We start from the raw sequence: 20,114 nt of genomic DNA on the forward strand, positions 1-20,114 counted from the left end.
AAGATGGAAGCCAAATGTTGAGGAAGGTAGGACAACAATAAAGAAGGCTGAATTCTCAAACTTTTGGAGCTGCTATGTCAGCCTTGTCATGTGACCCTTGGAATGTGAGAAAGAAATAAAATTCCATCTTTGGGGTCTCTGTTGTAGCAGCCTGGTATGTATCCTAACTAATACATACTCCCCTCCCTATTACAGCTGATTCATGGGGAGTGAAAAAAAAGATTATGCCAGGAAAATGTATATGGAAAAGTCAATATCCCTCCTAATGGGTGACTTGGGGACCTCTTGAAAATTAAGGAAGAGGGGGAGAATAAATCCTGTTCTAAAGCAGCCAGGAAAGAACTATCTTCTGCCTAGAAAAGACTCTCTGGTTCCATATGTTAGCATCTTGAGAAAGCATCAGAGGGTGGAGAAGGCAGCTCTGCTGCTTGGTTTCAGGCCCTAATGTGTAAAATGCCTTTGGGGAGTGAATGAGAGAATTAGCTTAAGCTCTGGATTTGGGGGCTTTAGTGGGCTTAAGACAGACTTTTAATCACTCTTCACTCCCTGTGGTCCCAGTGTGTGAATTTTAATCACATTCACTTGCACCTCCATCCAGGGCAAGGTCTGTGGATTTATGACACACCACTGTGTGAGGCTGTCCCCCACCCCCAGCCAGAGTGCCAGCTGCCCAGGGCCCACTGACAAAGTAGGTTTCCTGACAACTCTCTGCAACATGGAAAATTTTTATATAGGCTTGGATTTATACCAACCTCTTTTGGGTCAGATGAAAGATAGGAATTTGTTATAATTTTTTTAGACTGCATGTATCTTCAAACCAGTTATTTTCTTGGAACTTACTGGTTTGACAGTTTATTTTTGATTCTTGACTCAACTCTTCCCTAGATTCAGATTATTGATAAAACTCCTCTGGAGATTTGTATTATTTCTTCTCTGGAGGTCTTAATCACAAATACTAAAGTCTCACCTAGATAACCACTCTTTCATAAACTGGGGTTGGTGGGGGGGCCTGAACTCCCTGAAGTTGCTTGCAAATACATGCATTTTAATGGGAAGGGGTCCATAGCTTTCTTCAGATTCTCAAAGGCATCTGTGACTCAAGTTGCCTCTCCTTACTGTCCTCTTTTAAAATGGGAACATCCTATAAAGGGTATTACATTAACTCCTAACACCTAAAAGAAAAGTTAATTTATCAAATTACTTTCTTCCTCAGGATCCCATGATCTTGGGTGTGTAACGAATAATGATTTCGAAGGTGGGAAGGTAAATCTGAGAAGTATCTTCTGCCCACATGGTGCAAAATGCCTGAAGGCCGTAGTCCACCATAGTTGAAAAATTCAGTGCAGGCCAAGGATTTGTCCCTCTGTTCACGTCTCTCCTCCTCCCCACAGTGTCCAACACAATGCCTAGAATATAGTAGGTGCTCGGTAAATATTGATTGGATGAATAAGGGAAAATGTGTCAGCTGCCTCATTAGTCACTTTGTGAGGATAATGTGAGTTTCCTCGTCCAACTAAGAATGGTTCCAAATGCAAAACTGAATCCAAAACAGGGTTAACAATTTAATTAGAAATAAATAGTGCGGTATCACCACATCTGGAGATTGGGACATGCGTGTGTACATACCTTGATGTCAAGTGGGAATTCATAGTCTAATAAACCAGAAAGATCAGAGCTACCCATTAAAAAATCTTTGGCATTATTTATTCAAGACTTTATTTTCGAGGAGGTGGTTAAACAGAGTTCTTGCCTTGTCAGTACTTTAATAAAGTTTTGAAAATGACTTGGAGAGAATGAGAACCCCCAAGGCCCTTCCACACCAGGACTCTAAGCCAGTGTGAAGACACAGTGTTTACCCGCGCTGATGCCTCCCGCAAAACTGCCTCTGAGCACCTGTTCGTTGTGACACTTTCCCGGTCCACCTCACAGCGATCCAAGAGGGCTTCCACCAGCGCCCAGAGATTCCCTGGACCCGCCCCAGCCAGGGGCTCCTGGCTCCGACCGGCTCCTCCAACGACCGATGTCCGCGAAGTTGTTTGTGTAAACCCGGCTCCCGACGCGGAGCGGGCCCGGCCGCGGGGACCGCAGAGCAGGCGGCCACCGCTCGCCTTGCGCAGCCGCCTATGTCCGCTGCGTCCGGCCCCGCGACCCCTCGGGCCGGAGAGAGGAGGCCGGGCGGCTGGTGCTGCGCCCCCTGGGGGACGGGCGGCACAGGCCCGGGTGCCCCTCCGAGACCGCCGGACGGCGGGACGGCGGGAAGGCTTGGCTGCGGCCACTTCGGGCGAGCGGGCCGGGCCTGCAGAGGAGTTGGGCTATTTTGTAACTGCACCATCCACCCAAGCCTCATTACCACCTCTTAATGAGACCCCTTTACTCCGTGACGTGCAACCGCTCCATCTCATTAAGGAAATCGCTCTTCAATGCTGATTATTTTATTTGCAGCCATAATTATATTTCTTTCGGCTAAATCACGGTTTAATCGAGCCCACATGGAGGGCAGCAGCACTAATTACGGCGGGGGATGCGGCGGCGGCGACGCGGGGCGCGGGCCGGCTGGGGGGTGCGGTGGTGGGTGCCGGGGCGGCGGACGCGGCCCGGGGGCCTGCGGGCGGGGAGGGGCGCGCGCGGGGGGCGGGGGCCCGGGCTCAAACACAACAACTTATTACTTCTAATTCCCCAACTGTCACCAAATCACCTGCACGAAACAAGAATCTAATTTGTTAAGCTGGCATGTCTGCAGATGGAAGATCGATCTTCTCTGTAGATTTCTCTAATTGAGTGAATATAGACGCCCGGAATTAGCCTCACTCGGGCTAAGGGGAGGGGGTATGGGAAGGGGGATGGAGAGAAAAGGTGGGGGAGGGAGGGAAAAGAAAGAAGAGAGGAAGGGGAATAGAGACATGGGGAGAGAGAAAGAGAAAGGGGAAGAAAAAGCGGAAGAAAGAGGAGACGGAGGGACAGGGGCAAAGACGGAGAACGGAGAGTGAGAGGAAAGAGTGGGAACACGAAAAGGCAGAAAAGAGAAAGGAGGAAGAGAGGATAAAGGGAAGAGGGAAAAGGAAGCAAAAGGAAAAGCAAGGGCAGGACGACAAAGAAAGGAAGAAAAGATAGGGAAAGAAAATTCTATTTGAAGAAGGCTCACTATCTATAGAATGATGTCTCCGTCCACCCAACATACCCCCCGCCCCAAGTGTAAAGTAGCGGGTGAAGCTTAGCCCCTGTGTCCGTCCTAAACTTGGACTAACTGCTTATGAAAGGAAAAGGTTGGGACTGTGGAGCCGGACCGGGAGTGCGGTGGGGGAGGAGGCGGGCGCTGGCGGCTCCAAGAAATGGCTTACAGAATTACATTTGTTTTTCTTGTGATTTTATTAAAAGTCACTCCTCATCTCCAGAATGCGTGAAAATATCTACTTTCCACTCAGATACACCGCATTAACTTGTTGGAGGCGAATTTGTTTGTTTGTCTATTTTATTTATTTGCTAGATAAGATTGATGCAGTCTTATTAGCGCTATATCTAGTTATAGAAAGAGATAAGGATGAGATGTTTTTCTTTTTATTCCAATTACTAGCCTTGTCACCTAACTGAATAACTGATATATGATTATTTATCCTGAGTAAATAGAAATCAGAAAAGCAGCGAACTTAACACATACAAACAAAATCTCTATGTCACTTATTATATTCCGATTGGCTAATTGGGGCCATTAAAATTACAGGGCTAGAGGCAAAAGAGGGGAGCTACGGAGTCAGGGAAGGCGGGTACTGATCCGTCATTGTTTTGTGCCGAGCTTTCTGCGTTGAAGGCGGTGGATGCTAGTTGTTAGAAGGCAAAGATTAAGAAAATAAGCAAGCCCCGGCGCTCACGAAGAGCCATGCAAGTAGATGTATGGTTGTAGTTCGCAAACTCGAATGTATGGGAAACTGTGTTGTTTATTGCAGAAAAAAAGTATATATGGTGGTCGTGTATCGCCACAGGCTTCCCGGAAGGGTGGCAAATCAAACTGTTTCAGGGCGAGTTTTCTACTCCGCCGCCGCCCGCGGCACATCCCCGCGGTTCGGGGCAGGCAGTGGATACATACTGCTCACACAAACGCGCACACAAATACACGCGTCACGCACAAGCAGCCCCAGCTCCCAGCGCATAAAAAAATGCCCGGAGTGAGGGCCCTTGGCTTTTAGTTCCCACATTGGGGAGCCGGGGCAAGGAATTTTTACCGCTACGGGCTCCCGCGGCGGCATCAGTGGGACAGCCTGGCCGAGAGCAGCCGGGAGTCCCCGCGCTCCCGGCCCAAGGAGGCCTAGAGGATGAACGTTTGGCCTGGGCGCAGCCCAGTTTGGCTAGGGATTAAAGTCGCTCACTCAGCGCTAGGGAGCCGCCGGCGGAAGGCGAGCCGAGGGGGCTTTCGCAGTGGCTGGGCAGGAGCACTCAGCCAAAACCTCTTTGGCTGTGGTCTCTTTTGCTGGGAACCTCTAGAGAGTTCTTTTATGCAGAGAAGTGTGGAAGTGCCTGTCACCCCTTCCCAGAAACTTGGCTGTTGTCCCAGATCTCCTTCCTTCTACTCACCCTACCCTCAAATCCACTTCCCCCAAATGAGCCATACATCAAACAGTCCCAAAATCTAGTGTGGATCACTGAGTCCTGTCCGAGGCGGGAGTTGGGGGTGGGGGCTGGCGGAACATCCATTCTGGCACTTGGGACAAGATATGGGCAAAAGTGGTCACCATGTTTCAAACGCAGTGGACTTGAGAGCTTCCCGTTTTTTCCTCGAGTATTTGCCCCCGCCCTTTATTCTTTTTGAGGTTCTAAGGTAGGCCCGAGGAACACGATCTGATTTGCCATTGAGTTTGGTTTATTGCATATCTGGAAAAGTAAACAGGAGTGTGCAAGTCACTTGATTTGTTCTCTGTAAGCAAATAATACCCAAAAGCATGACTGTAATTTACCACGAATTAAAATTGATTCTTTTCATCAGGCAAGAAAATAGGAAAATGTGAGATCGTTAATTATTGAGGGAGGCGCTCCTCATTAAAGGGAACAATGTTACAATTCAGCATTTAATAGCAGGAATGTGAATAATAACGCGCCATATTTCAGCCCACTGTCTGCAAAGGAAAGAGAGCAGTTTACAAACAACCCAAGCAGCCGAAAGTTACATTTAATAACACGCGAGGTTTCTGGAAGTGGAAAAAGCAGTTAGGGCACTGGGCACACTACCCAATTCTTCAAGAGCATCCAGTATATATTTTTATTCTCTCTGTCTCTACAAAGGATTCACAATAAACGCAGAAATACAATTAAGGAGAAAATTAGAAATACAAACCTAATCAGCATATACCTATCATTAAAACACTTGCTTTCCGGACCTCCCACCCCATCCCCACCTCCCCATCCAGCCACACCCATATTTCTAAACCTTGCTCTGGGTCAGGATGGCAAAGCAGGAGGAAAAACACCAATTTTGTAGTTGCTGTTCTTGTAGTTTACATAATCAGCCATCAGGGTTTGGGTTTTAATGTATATAATATATACATTAAATATATATATATATATATAATCTCCCAGAAAACCGACTTCTCTCACAACTACAAAGTTCTTTGGCTCGGTCTGGGAGCCCGGCCCGGCGGGAGCGGGAGAGGTTTCCTTGGCCTTTAAGTGTTCTTTGTGCTTCGTTAAAAAAAAAGGGGGGGGGGAAGGGAGGGAGAAAGAAAAAAATGATTTCCCTGTGCATCGCCCCTTGGCAGGCTCTTGTACAAAATTCAATCTCTATTTTTTATGAGAAGTAAACTGTCTAAATAAATTTTATTAGGGGCAACCAATATATTTTCTGGTAGTTCCCTTTGTTCCACTTCTACGTGTGTGTAACAATCTAAAGCCTATTTATTGAGGAAAAATCACTGGATCCGTCATAGAAAATCCTTTTACTTTGCTTTGAAGTGATTTCTGAAGACATTCTTGTCATTCCGAAGATTTGGGGGCCATTGCGCTAAAGCCTCGCCTTGTTAGGGACCTCAGTTCCCATGATCATGTGGGAAATGCCTTAAATTATCAATAGCAGTGGGCCTGACCGGCACTTTCCCGGCTGCCCCAGGAACGTGGGAAGATGACGGGGAATAAAACTGGGAAATACATCTCAGGCGCTGCCCGGGTGGATTCAGACATTGGCCAAAACGAGCTACCGAGAGGGAACCCAGCGCGGGGGCGAGCATTTTACATCCAGACTATTGTCGTTTTTCTCGCCACGCCTGCTGGCAGCCGGCTCGCGACTCCGGGCTCCAGTTCCAGCTTGCGCCCTCCCCACCTAGACGCCCCACACCACCCTCTTCACCCCCTCCAACTCTCAGATTTCCTTCTCCCCCCCTTCCTTTATTCCCTCCCTCCCCCCATGCTTATGCTCTGAAGTCTTGGAAGAAATGATTTAGTTTGTTTATACTGCTATAAAAATCAAGACCAATAGAAAAGTCATAAAATGAAGCGGGCTATCAATCACGCCGCAACATTGTTATTCAGCGGTTACTAACAGAGATGGATAATCCTTTGATTTCGTCCCATTGTTATTACTCTGATGTGTCTTCACATTAACTATTACACATTTATTTATCGACCTGAAAGATACAACAAAACAGAATATACGAGCGAGTGCGTGTGGGAGGACGCTGCACGGCCGGTGGCTCTTCTGGGACGCCTGTGAGATGAGAACACGAGCGCTTGTGTACACACTGGTGTAGACTGGGGCCCGGCGTCCTTCTTCTCTCCCCAGGTCGCAGCCTCTCCTTCCTTCCTCCAGACAGGATGCGGAACGTCCCCAGCGCGGGCCTTCGCGGACCTGCCAGTTTGGAGGAGCCGGGTGCCACTGTCAGGACCCCTGTCTTGTCCTCTTTCACTTCTCGGTACCTCCGCCCCCGTGTTCCGGTCTTGAATAACCCTCATGCCGGACCCAGGTGGGCACAAACCCCCTGCGAGTCCCCGGTAACGTGCAGCTACGTAGGTGCGCACTGCAGAGCCCAGGCACAGCTTGGGCCTCTGTCCCGCCTCCTACCGCGCACGCCCAGCGCTGTAGAGTCTAGATTTGGGTGTTTGTCAGGGGGAAGGGGAAACTTTTATTGCAGGGACTCTATTTGCTTTAGGTCTACTGGGTATTCTCCTCCCAAGCAAACCCTTTCTCCAAAATGCACTAGGCGCTTGCCAAACGCCCTCGCTACTCCCAAACACGCTTCCGTCGCCCTGGCTCCGCCACGCTGGAGCCCGCGGTCGTGGCGCTCCAGTCCCACCTAGGCCGCGTTGGCAGCAGCTGCGGCGGCCGCTGAAGCTCGGCCAGGCCCGGAGTTTCGCGGGAAACGGTCTCTGCAACTTGGAAGGAACCGGTGTGGCTGATTCCCGGCACTGACACGTGTGTGTGCGTGTGTGCGCTCGCGTACGTGTGTGTGCATGGGAGGAAGGGAACTGACTGTAGCAGAGAAGGAGGAGGAAGCAAACTGCCACAGAGTTCGCCTTGCCGCCTCCTTTGTCTCCTTGCTCTGTCCCTGTCACACACACAGCTAAAGGGGCGCGCGCGCGCGCGTGCGCGCGCGTACACACACACACACACACACACACACACACACACAATTCCTCTCGCATCTGCTCTCAGGCAGCATTTCCAATGTTTTGTGTAAGTCAATTGGACGGCGAACAAAAAAGCCATTTGCTCGGTATTATTTAAAACAGACTTCATAGGGCCACCCTTTTGTGGAAGCTTTATTTGCACTAAATGAATAATCTTAATTGCATCACTCTCGAATTAAAAATCAATGTTAATCAAGTTGAGAGTAGTAAATATCAGTTTTCATTGTGCCTGGGTAGAGGGCATTTTTCTTGTGTTACAAATAAAAATACAAGTCAAATAACTTTAAAGGGGCATTATGTTCTGCTACAAATACAATTGAAACGGATTGTTTAGGAGCAGATCAGAAATGGTACAGAATTTTGCACTTAATTTCCTCAGTTATCATTTACAATAAGAACCTCTGGGCTTGACAGCCAAGTCTAAACAGTAGTAAATTAGTACAAATTTATACTGATTTTACTCTAATAATCGTAATAAAAGCTTATAGATTTGGCACTAATTACATAAATGCCTAATGATCTTGAAAATTACTCTGGTTAGAAATATATTACTAATCTAAACTTTGTTGTTGGCTGGCTCTGAAAAATCAGAACATTAGAAATGGTTCGCTTCACTTGTGCAAAGCACTTTAAATTGTTCAAGTAGTTTAACATATTCAAGAGGAAAATAAAGAGCATTTAACTTTATTTACAGCCTTAAGTGGAGTTGAGAGCCAAGCGGAACTTAGAAACTTTGACCAAAGGAGCGGGTTATTGGCAAGGATGCAAGCGTGGGCTCCGCGCAGCAGCGGGAGTGGGGCGGGAAGGGTGCAAAGTGCAGGAATCAACACGGCGCACTAGCCGTGGAAGCTCCGGGGGAGTAAATTCCCGCTTTTGCTCTCTGTGCCTGCAGAGGGCTGAGAGTCTGTAGGCCCGGGGTCCCAGCCAGGGTGTCTGGACCCTAGGCCCAGGCCTGCTGGGCAGCAGCGAAGTCTAGGCGCGGTCTGGAGGACGCGGTGTGTCCTTGTTGTGCTCCGGGTTGGCAGGCCTGCGCCGCCAGAGGCAGGCCAATGTCTCCCAGAGCGCGCGGGCGGGGGAGACTCTTGGGTCACACGGGGGTCATGTCCTGCTCTGTCCCTTGCCTTCCCTCTGCCCTAGGAAGATGCTAGCTCAAAGAGACAGAACTGCGTCTCTGGAGCGAGCAGGGAGGGAGAGAGAAGGAAAGGCGTGCCTGGAGAAAATCCCCGGGAAGCAAGCACTAACGGAGGTCTGGCCCAGAACCCCAGGGCGAGGGCGAGGCGGCCACCACTGCTTTAGCTGCTGCTCGGGGCTGGAGCCGCCAGAGCTGCCACCACCGCCTCCTCCGGGCGGGCGCGGGCGGGCGGGCGGGCGGAGTGGGGGACTCTCCGGGCGCTGACATTTGCAGGCTGCCCTCCTGATTGGTCCCCTCGCCGAGCTGCTCACGGGTTCATTCAACTGTTAAGCACCTCCCCGTCTCTCTAAAGGACATTATAATGCAAGAAGCCCCCTTTTTAACCACAAACCGAATTTTCTTTCATTTAGGTGATCTATATATGTCTATATCGTATAGCTTATAGCTTATATCTATTTTAAATAACTTAAAGCCGCTAAAATTTGGGGGGGAACAGCTTTCGCCCTGGAGCGGTGCGCGATGTTGTCTCACGCCGACCTCCTGGACGCCAGGCTAGGTGAGTGAGCGCCTCTCGCCCGGGCAGCCAGGAGAAGCCTGGGCAGGAAATTGTCAATTTGTTCCTTATTTTACCTTAATGTGCCCTAAATGGACTAATTTCTTTAAAAGTAATTGTGCTGCATTAAAGTTTAATTTGATTTAACATCGTCTTTAAAAAAAAATCTATGGAATATGTAGATCTGAAAAAGGAGTTGGGAAATGCTACTTTTTGTTTTTCCTATTTTTTCTCTTCCCTCCTCCCCCCTTATGATTATTATTTTTTGAAAGGCGAGCTACCCCGTGATAATTTGTCTGGAGGTGTTTTTCTTTCTTTCTTTCCCCCTCCTGTTTACTTTGATTTGGCATTTCTTTCTCCTCTTTTTTCCCTCTGTTTCCCTCTCCCCACGACCTCCTTTTTTCTTCCTCATCTAAGTATGGTTGAATTTGTAAAACTCTGGCGTGAAGGAGAAGCCGTTGCAATACAAGCGGATTTGCTAAGTGTGCTCATTGAGAGGGGAGAAATACCAAATTCATCCTCACAGGTACCTTCGCCTGCAAAAGACTGGACACTGCCAATGGCTGAGAGGAACGCGCCTTTTATTTCTTCGGAAAGAGAAGTTGAATTCTTTAAAGTTTGATTCACTGTTATGTCTATAGAGTTTACTTGAGTTTCTTTAATGCTGTCTGGGTTTCCGGTTTGGGAATCTTTGGTGATGGATGTGATTCCATTTTCCAAGCACTTTCTCTGATTTGAGGGGGAGGCGGAGCTGATTTGAGTTGATTTCGGGGAGTGGAAGGCTGGGAGACTTATTCATCTTCCGAAAGTGAGAGAGAATCTGCCGAGGGCCGGAGGTAGAGTTCGTCAGGCTGCCTAAGCGCACGCAGGTGGGGTAGCCAACTAGGAATCGTTTAATTTTCTTTTCTTTCCCCCTTTCGCCTCTCGTTTATGCTCTCGGGTTCCTAGGGCGCCAGGGGTACGGTTTCTGAAAGGGACTCATTGCCGGGGTTGGGAGTGTATCGAGTGGGAGAGACGAAAGATGTGCTGCTGAACGAGAGCCCGCTGCGGAGAGAGGGGAAAGGGCCCGGAGATGGGATTCCAGCCTGGCTGTGCAAAACCTGGGGGGCCCAGCCGAGTTTCCGGGAGTTTCCTCCGTTGGGCGAACGTGGGCGCGGAGGGAGCCGAGGATGGGGTTGCAGGAGGAGCGCTGGGTGGGGACAGTCCTTCCTGGCATCGGTATCGGTAGGAAGGTAGTGACCTCGATCCCTTTGCCTCCTCAGGTATGAAAGATGCCGCCGAGCTTCTGGGTCACCGGGAGGCGGTGAAGTGTAGGCTGGGCGTGGGGAGCTCCGACCCCGGGGGCCATCCGGGCGACCTAGCGCCCAACTCCGATCCGGTCGAGGGAGCCACTCTGCTGCCCGGGGAGGACATCACCACTGTGGGCTCGACGCCGGCCTCGCTGGCAGTGAGCGCAAAGGACCCGGACAAGCAGCCGGGGCCCCAAGGAGGCCCGAATCCCAGCCAAGCCGGCCAGCAGCAGGGCCAACAAAAGCAGAAGCGTCACCGGACGCGCTTCACTCCGGCGCAGCTCAACGAGTTGGAGAGGAGCTTCGCCAAGACTCACTACCCGGACATCTTCATGCGCGAGGAGCTGGCGCTGCGTATCGGGCTGACCGAGTCCCGAGTGCAGGTACGCCGGGCGTGGGCGCCGGGGCAGAAGACGAGGAAGGGGCGGGAGGATGTGGGCAAAAGAAGCGGGATTCTGGGCTGAGCTTCAGAAGCCCATGCTTTCTTAAGTCGAGTTAATGCCTCTGCCCGGAAACTGACTCTGACCGCCATCCCCCAATGGACAGGCAGGGCCTCAACCTCCCACCAGTATAGCCACATCCCAGCGAAAACTCTTCAAAAGCGAAGCCGGCCTTGTTCGACTGCTAGGTCGCCTCCTTCCTCCTGAGAAGGGAATCTCCGAGTCTCCCAGGCTCCGCGACTCCCAGGCTGCTAAGCCGAGCGCTCACCTCCACTCCGGCTCGCGTTATCGACAAGCATTTCGTTACCCTCTAATGAGCTTAGGTTAAGAGTATGGATAAATGGAGGAATGCGACAATTATAAAGAAAACATGAAAAGGGAAAAAATAAGGCGCAATGGGTGCCTTTTAAAAGATATCCTCACCTGGGTTTCACGGTGCAGCTTTATTCTCCTGAATATCTCCCTCCTGCCGCTCGCTCTCAGGCAAAATATCCCTAGCTTTGATGTTTGCAAAGGATTTGAACTTTGGTGGTCGAGCAATGCGCTGGGGGCAGCTGTAGCAATCCCCCACAGCCTATGAGCCTTGCTTTCCCCCTAAGGAAACTGGGGGGGAAATGAAGGTTTTCTGTTTTTGATAACCGATCTTAATACAGGACATTTAGGGCAGGAACGACAGACAGGTGGCAGACAAAATAATTACTGACCCCTTGTTCCCGTCCAACCATCCACCAAGTTGTAAATTATATATAACTTTAAAAACCACGCCTGTAGCTTATCTGAATATTGGAGAATAAAAACATAAGCCCAAACGAATATCATATTTCCGCCTTTTAAAATAATGAAAACAATGTATCAAATATTTTGTGGGCAGGTGCTGGAGGTGAAATTCTAAGACACGCTTAATCCTGAGCTATCCAGGGTGCTGAAAACCTTCCTTTCCTGTCTTGTGCGTGGTTATTTTCTGTCCGTTATCCTGAGTGTTAACCTCAGCTTTGATGCTTTTACAAATTAAGTTTAAAGATTTCAGTTACTTTACATGTGATGTAAGAAGTAAGAGAAAGGGTGTCCATAACCACAGTGTTGAATATTTCGGTCTTCATTGGGCATTTTAAAGATAGTCTAACCTGGAAAAATAGTGTATGCTTCCGTTCTAAATAGTCAGCAAATGAATGTAATTGGGGACCTAAAATGGACAAATTAATAAAGTAATGTTCAGGCTATAACATAGATTAACATTGTTGCTCAATATAAGTCTGGGTGGTTTTGTTAGTGAACTCTGGAAGCCTTGAACCATGGGCCATGAATATTGAGCACCAAAAGAATGTTAATTGCATTGTGCAGATATATATTATTAATGTTCTTCAAAAAATTTTACTTTGCACCTCTTTTCAAATCTGAAGTTGAGTTCAAACTTTAACAGAAATACATAATTTTAATCCTTCCATTACTGCTAATAATACTGGCGTGTTAAAACCCTGTAGGTTCAAAATTCACAAATTTGTTTTTTGTCTTTGAGAGAAATACTATCTAATAATTTTTGTTTTAAAGAGTAAAAATCTGTCGCTTAATCAAGCATATTGATAATTAGTTTAAGTTAAAATAGAACTTAGAATCACAAATAAAATATAATTGGACAACTGACTTTATAAGAAAAGAAAATGAAGTCTATTAAACTTTATTAGATCTTCCAAAGGTTAATGGCAGTTATTCTTTTAATGAAAAAAGTTGTAAATGAAATAAAATACCAACTATCTAATAGAAGCAGTTATTTTCAAAAAGTACACAAAAGAATAATCAAGAAGAAAGAGACAAAGTACTTTAATTGTTCTAGCATAATGTTCAACCAAAGATAATAGCTTCAGGCTGCTGATAGGAACAATTTAATAGAACGGCAATTTCAATATTTTTAAAAATAATGTTCCATAGTTTAAAAAGTAATCAGATCAACATAACCTTTTTAATTAACATTTCAAAATGATTAACATTATGTAATGTAATGCAAAAATAATTTATGGAAAATGTATTTACTTCACAATTCACTGTACCATTGCTCCTTGACCAAATTCAAATTAAATAGTAATTGGTTTATGTTCTTATATGATGAGTATTTCATAGTTTTCTTTATAGTTAACAGATTTGCCACACATACTTTTCAGTACGTGGGCCACTGCACTGATTAAAAATGATATAAACATTTAATTTATTGCAATTGTATGTTTTTAAGATGCTTTCTGATTCTACACTAAATGATTCCACACACTTATTTGTATCTATATCTGGTATATATCATACTTTAAGTATTTATTAAAGCACCTCTACTCACATGGAAGCCAATTCCTTGTCTGATATCGCTCCCCTTTTCTGGCGAGTGTAATAAAACCATTCCTTTTATAGCATGCCATTATTAGAAACCAATTTCAGAATTATTTATAACCTGGAATGGCTTATTAAGCAGCAATGCGAGAATCATGCAAATTACGCGATCAAATGCAATATAATAAGCATAATCATTAGTCTCTAGCACGGATTAATTAACTTTCAATATTTTATTTACATAAAAACCAAATCAGTGAAATAACTTCTGCACAGTCAGGCTTGCCTTTCAATATTTTATACGAACAAAAATAATGTGCTGTAATTCCATTGACCGTGTCCCATAGAATGGCCCTGTCACCTGCCACATCTTAATAGGGGGACAAGCTGAGAGTATTTTCTAGTTTTCTAATGGAATGAGAAATTGCATTTTCTTCCTCTCCCAGCACTATTAAAGTGTAATGAATTCGGCCCAGAGTTCACGGCTGGCTGATCGAAATGAACCTGAGATCTAGGCTTTAATACAGCTCCCCAGATTTCCTCCCAAATCTTCACATTAATCATTTGCTGGATTCCAATGAGATCTTCATAAAGCGTTTGCTTCGAGGGGGGAAAGTAATATTCAGTATTCACTCTTTCTCCCTCTCTCTATTTCTGAGCCATTTATAGGTGGGGAATTAAACGGGCTATATATTTTAAAATACATTTACAGTATGTCTATATTACTGTAACAGCAGATATCACGAAAGTGGATTTTTAAATTCCAACCTCCATTAGATTCTCACTGTTGTATTAAGCATTTTCAAGAAGAGCTGCATTTCAAACTGAGTACAAAGTTGGCGCGTGGCTGCGGTTAATATATTTCCTGGAGTTGTCATCTGTGCATTCTCAAAATCTCCCTTAGGTCTTACCTGCATTTTAATTCGTCATGCTCTAGTTTTCAAGTGGAAACATTCACATTTTAAAAACATATGCATCATAGCTTGGAACGAAGGTGCTCAGACCCCACGCTGATTTTTTTCCCCAACCCCAGTAAGCCATGAAACATAAAAAATTTTGTAGCCATCATTTGACTACTAACCCTCAAATACAATTGAGCACGATTTTTCGATTATTTCTATAGTATTTAGTTCTTTGACAGCTGTTCTTTTCGGCCTGTGTCTGAGATTCAGAAACCTTGGTAGCGGGCGTGTTTTCTACAGAAATTCTACCGGGCAATCACCCCGCCTTCTTGTTTCAGCTTCTCTCCCCCACCTTCCCTACGCAAGTCCAATAACCTCCTTCCCCATGTCAGCCCCAAAACTTCAAAAATTTCGGGATTCACTGACGCTTGCAAGGTGTTAGGAACCGGTCTTTAATTTATAGATATCTTTCAAAACATATCCAGGTGCGGAGTGTGAGGTGCGAGGACCGGTTGGACAGACACCCGTCCCTGTCTAGGGCTCCATCCGGTCTACCTGCCCCCGAGGCAGCCTTGGATGAGTAATGCAAAGTGCCCTGCGGCCCGAGGCCACCTAGCTATGCTTTCTTTGGCTCCTGCGGGGTTACCCTCCGCGAAAGGCCGCTAACAGCTCAATCTGCGGCGGGCCGCATTGATCCCAGCCACCAACCCGGCCTCTGCTGCCTCATCAATCCCCCGCACCGCCAACTCAAGGGGCTTTAGCAGGGAAGGGACCCAGCGTCTTTACCCAATCCAGACACTGGGGTAAACAGAAACGTGGGAAATGGGGTAGAAACCAGAGAAAGAGAAAGTGGTAGACGATGGCGCGGCTGTAGTAGAGCAGGCCACGGCCGGACCGAAGGCGGGCAGAATTCTGGATTGCAAAATGCCATTCACACTCCTAAGCGGAGAGTGTGCCTCCACCTGCAAGGGTGTGAACAAACCGTGGTGCAGAGCTGGTTTACCGAGAAGGGGGTCAGGAACGTCCTTATTCATGATACTTCAGCTTGCAGAATAAACACTAAAGAGTTTGGATTAATGGATGAATAATCTTTTGGCCACAAATACGCTGGTCAAGTTGCGTTGGCCAAATTCTAAGAGGAAACTCAATCAGTACCTGAATTGTGCTCCTCATCCTTTATTTAGTTGCACGGTAAACCTCCAACTGACTACATGTTAAACTTCAAGCCTGCCAAGTAGGCATGTTGGCTTTTCTTTCTTTTTTTTTTTTTTAAATCAGATTAAAATATGGGGAAATGGGAGATTATCTTGGTCAGGCAGCCTACTTGATACCTTTTAGAAAGAACCCTTCCTTCCCCTGTGGTAGTGAATTTGACATCCACAGGCAAATTTGTCTGGTAATGTCTGAAATACCAGGATCAGTGTTAAAAAAGGAGCAGGTGGCTTATTTTCATGTGGAGTTTATTTTATTAAACACATCTCTTGTAAAAAGACATATAGTTTTATCTAGCAAAATTAAATTTGACTCATAACTAGCGTGAGCTTTAAACTTGACCTCCTTTAATTTGTAGCATCAGAAAATTTGCTTTCAGGTTATAGATGAAACGTAGGGGTGGGGGTTGAGGGAATTGGAGGCTTTGCTACTATTTAGGATCCTCGGTAACTTCCTGGAAAGAATAGAGCTGAAGGCCCCTGGGGCTCAGGGCTCTGGCAGCAGGTTCCAGCACACCCGCACAGCTCAGATAAAGATGCCTTTAGAGGGGTTTCAGAATGAGACACGGAGACTTGTGTCAGTAGTACCTATCGCTATGAGTCATAAAGTCACGGTGGCGACCCAAGCAACACTCGCTCAGTGGCGCTCACTTTCCCACGTGGATCACCATATTAACCTCTGCGCTCTGTCATCCGTGGCGTTAGGAATTTTCCTTCGTCTTTCGATTTTGAAACTGGGTATGTCACGCACGGCCCTTCATCAATTTCCAAATTTCCAGCGTTTCTGAAAATTCTATACCCCATCAGTGTTATAAGGCACGCTATTAAGCCACATGGGTACACATGTTTATCTTCATTTGTACACCTGTGGGTCCAGCCTTGACACATGCCTGCCTGCAGACATGTGCATCTAAGCCGTGCACAGAATGTGCCAGCATGCAGGGGCGTGGTGAACAGTGCACACGGTGCTATGTTTGCACTGTGTGTAAGCCCTCGGGGGCGTGATCACTCAGGACCCCGGGAGTTGGCACTTGGTAGGTGCAAGAGGCGCCAGTTGACTTGACCTGGTGAAGAACCAGGGTCTCTGGCTGTGTGTGTGTGTATGTTGGGGGGGGCTGGGGGGGGTCGGGCCTATGGTACTGGTTCCGCCTGGGGCTGAGTGGGTGTATCTGACGCGGGTTTCTCAGGCTCAAGCCCCCGCCCCTCCCAGCTGCGGACTGCCTAACAGCGCGGTATCTGTCTCCCGCCCCGCCCGCTCCAGGTCTGGTTCCAGAACCGCCGCGCTAAGTGGAAGAAGCGCAAGAAGACCACCAATGTGTTCCGCGCGCCGGGCACGCTGCTGCCCACGCCAGGCCTGCCTCAGTTCCCATCAGCCGCCGCCGCCGCCGCCGCCGCCATGGGCGACAGCCTGTGCTCTTTCCACGCCAACGACACCCGCTGGGCGGCGGCCGCCATGCCGGGCGTGTCACAGCTGCCACTGCCGCCAGCGCTCGGCCGGCAGCAAGCCATGGCGCAGTCGCTGTCCCAGTGCAGCCTGGCGGCGGGGCCGCCGCCCAACTCCATGGGCCTGTCCAACAGCCTGGCGGGCTCCAACGGCGCGGGGCTGCAGTCACACCTCTACCAGCCCGCCTTCCCCGGCATGGTGCCCGCCTCCCTCCCCGGCCCCAGCAACGTCTCCGGCTCGCCCCAGCTCTGCAGCTCCCCGGACAGCAGCGACGTGTGGCGGGGCACGAGCATCGCCTCCCTCCGCCGCAAGGCACTAGAGCACACAGTCTCCATGAGCTTCACTTAATGCAGCCGCGCCAGGCCCGCTCCGCCCCCGGCACCGCCCCCAGGGCCGCCCCGAGGCCCTTCCCGCGGGCGCCCGGGGCCGCGCTCCCTGCCCGGGCCCCTGCCCGCGCGCCCTGTCCCGTCCCAGCCCCGGCCTCCGCCACTTCTCGTTTGTCCTCTCCTCCACGGGCTCGGGCTCACCCCAAGCCCCAGCTCACGAGGCCTCCCCTCCGCCTGATTTCGCACGTCCCGGCCCCCCGCCCCGGAGCCCGTCTAACCTTCTCACCCGGCTCCTCCCTCCGCCCCATCTTTAGCGCCTCACCCCACCCTTTCCGCTACCCGGGTCTCTCCGCTAGCACTTATTGTGCTCACGCTCTCTTCCCGGCCTTCTGACTGGCGTCGTTCCCACCCACACCTTCAACACGACGCCTACGACCCCCTCGCCCGCCGCCTCCCCTCCCGTCCCTTCTTTCCCCACGCCCCTCCCCCCGCGCCCTGCAAAAAGCATCCTTCCCGCCATTTTACTTACCAGGGAGTCGACTCAGGATCTGAAATCAGACACCAATGGACTGGTTTGTGGGCAGAAACACACACATTCGCACTCTCGCTCACTCTCAAACACGACGCGCGCACACACACACATACACATTGCTCCTAGGTCACACACGGACGTATTCAAGGGACAGCACAATGTTAGGGATTTTTGTCTTAAAGGAGGACAAACATCTGCTACCAACCGCCTCATCTGAGGGCCCAACTGATGTAATTTGATTTACCCTTATATTCTTTCTCTGAATTCTTTCTTTCCTTTTCCACCACCCTTCCCTTCCCCTGTCAACCTAGTCACATCCATGCAACCGTCTTATTGGCTTGCAAAAGAATGCTTTGATTTTACCTTTTCTTAAGCACAACTGTGTAAGTTTATTGAAGGAAAGACTTCTCAGGAGGAACATGCCAGTGGATTGGGTGGCTGCAGTAGTCTAAAGCAGTCATATGATGAAGAGGTGATCTTACCCATTTTGATAAGTCTTTATAAGAAAGAATAAAATAAACATGTAAGAAAAATTTCCTTTCGTAAAAGCAAAAGCCACATCTCTTTTCTGGATCCTTCAGGACTGGGGTTGGTTTGCTTCTTTTTCCGTTTCTCCTTGCTGCTCTGTGCCCTTGGTTGTTTTGTGGTCGTCCTGTCGTCCCTCGTGTCCCTCGGCCACCGCCCTGGCCCCTGCCGGCCGCCGATGGGTGCACCTGGACATCTACAACCCTGCAACTTTGTACAGAGAAACACAATCAGCTCTTTCTGCATGTGCTGGTCAAATCCAAACCCAGAGAACAGAAGCGCTTTTGAAGAATGAACAAACATGTGAAATAGGATGTTTTGTGTAGATAAAGCATTCTTGTTACATACTGGTCAATTTGTGATATGTTTTAACTTATTGTCTGTGCTTATTTATGGAATTTGGTTTTCTTAATAAATGTTTGAGCTAATATAAAGCATATTGATTTTTCCGGACAAGTTTATATCAAGTTAAATGTAAATGGATAAAATAAAATCATTTTCAGTATGTGATATGGAGAATGATGGGTTTTGGTGTCACTTGGAATGCGGGGACAGGAAAAGAGGTCGTCCTGGGGGTTCTCAATTCGCGCTCAGTTGGCAGGACCCCGGCGTTTGGAGCGCATCTGCCCTTCATTAGGCGTGGGTTCAGTTTCCGGGGTGCGCGCCGCTTGGGCATCCCGCTCCCGCGTAGCTTCGGGATGCGGAGGCCCGGCCTCCACTCGCGCAACCCGAAGGCCGGAAGTGAGGAGGCCGGGCCGCTAGCGCCCCAAGCGAGCTTGAAGCCTCGCAGGGCTCGGGCCCGCCCCGGCTTCGGCTCCCGAGATGGGCCTGGGGCGCAGCTGCGAGCACTAATCGCAGGGCTGAAGAGTTGATAAGCTTCGCAAATGTTCGGTTTCCCTTCTACAGAGGAGTGGAGGGCGACCCTTGCCGGGCTGCGTGCCTGGGATGGGGAGGCTTTGGGCAGGAGAGAGGACCACCATGAAGGAAGCGTGGGGACCTGGAGCTCTGCCCTCGGGCGTCGCCCAGAGCTGCGTCTGGTCTCAGGTAGGCGGTGGCCCTGAAAGGCCCAGGGTTCTTTCCTGCTCTAGGACCTAGGCCTTGTGGCCCTCAGGGTCCCTCTGTGTCCGCAGATCTGGCTGGGTTTCAGATATTTGGGACCTCCCCAGTGGGGGCAAAGGGCACGTCGGAAGAAGAGTGTTCAGGAGTACCTGGGCGCAGGTCAGCGCATTCCAGGCTTTTCCCTGCGGGTCTTCTCTGGTTTTCTAAGGGGACTTGGTTGGAGCGAACCCTGAAGTTAGGCACGTGCTCAGGGGACTTCCCCATACTAACTTGTAGTGAAAATTGCCATTTCTTTAGCAGTCTGAGGGGGAAGGTTGTGGGTGTGTTTTTTTTCTTTCCCAGTAACAGTTGGCAATGTATTATTAGTTTAATGTGTACAACATAGTGATTAGACATTTATATAACTTACAAAGTGATCACCCCTGATAAATCTAGTATGTGAGTGTGTTTTAAACTTGGAGGCGAATATATATCACAGGCTTCCTTTGGAAGACTAACCACAATCAATCTTCTAGTATGAAATTTAATGGTCATTATAGGCTTTGAGAGTGCACCCTTTCCCATGGGAAGATTTCTGATTGGTTGCCACAAAGGGTAAACCCTAGAAACACCCTTGTTTTATAACACAGTTTTTGTACCACTGGGCTACATGTGAATTTTAGAAACTGTTGTAATTGTTACTTCACTAAGAGAACACAATGGAATCTTCTTGAAGGCCGGGAAAAAAAGCATGATTTTATATGATAAAGAAAAATCATGTTCATGTTATCTTAGGGATTTTAA

The 20,114-nt window shown here is 48.4% G+C and overlaps 1 protein-coding gene across 2 annotated transcripts; it reads left to right on the forward strand.

Moving 5' to 3' along the window:
* The first annotated feature begins 9,116 nt into the window (after nucleotides 1-9,116).
* On the forward strand, nucleotides 9,117-17,381 carry OTP (orthopedia homeobox). Of its 2 annotated transcripts, none has more exons than XM_019728232.2 (3): nucleotides 9,117-9,293; nucleotides 10,553-10,962; nucleotides 16,707-17,381. In XM_019728232.2, the coding sequence occupies exons 1-3, from the start codon at nucleotides 9,257-9,259 to the stop codon at nucleotides 17,235-17,237; spliced, it is 978 nt and encodes a 325-aa protein (XP_019583791.1). In that variant the 5' UTR covers nucleotides 9,117-9,256; the 3' UTR covers nucleotides 17,238-17,381. The 2 variants fall into 2 exon arrangements, with proteins under 2 accessions (XP_019583791.1, XP_074184907.1); XM_074328806.1 differs by lacking the exon at nucleotides 9,117-9,293 and adding an exon at nucleotides 10,030-10,159.
* The last annotated feature ends 2,733 nt before the right edge of the window (nucleotides 17,382-20,114 follow it).

This window comes from Rhinolophus sinicus, linkage group LG03 (genome assembly GCF_036562045.2).
Source record: "Rhinolophus sinicus isolate RSC01 linkage group LG03, ASM3656204v1, whole genome shotgun sequence".
Taxonomy (NCBI): Eukaryota; Metazoa; Chordata; class Mammalia; order Chiroptera; family Rhinolophidae; genus Rhinolophus; species Rhinolophus sinicus.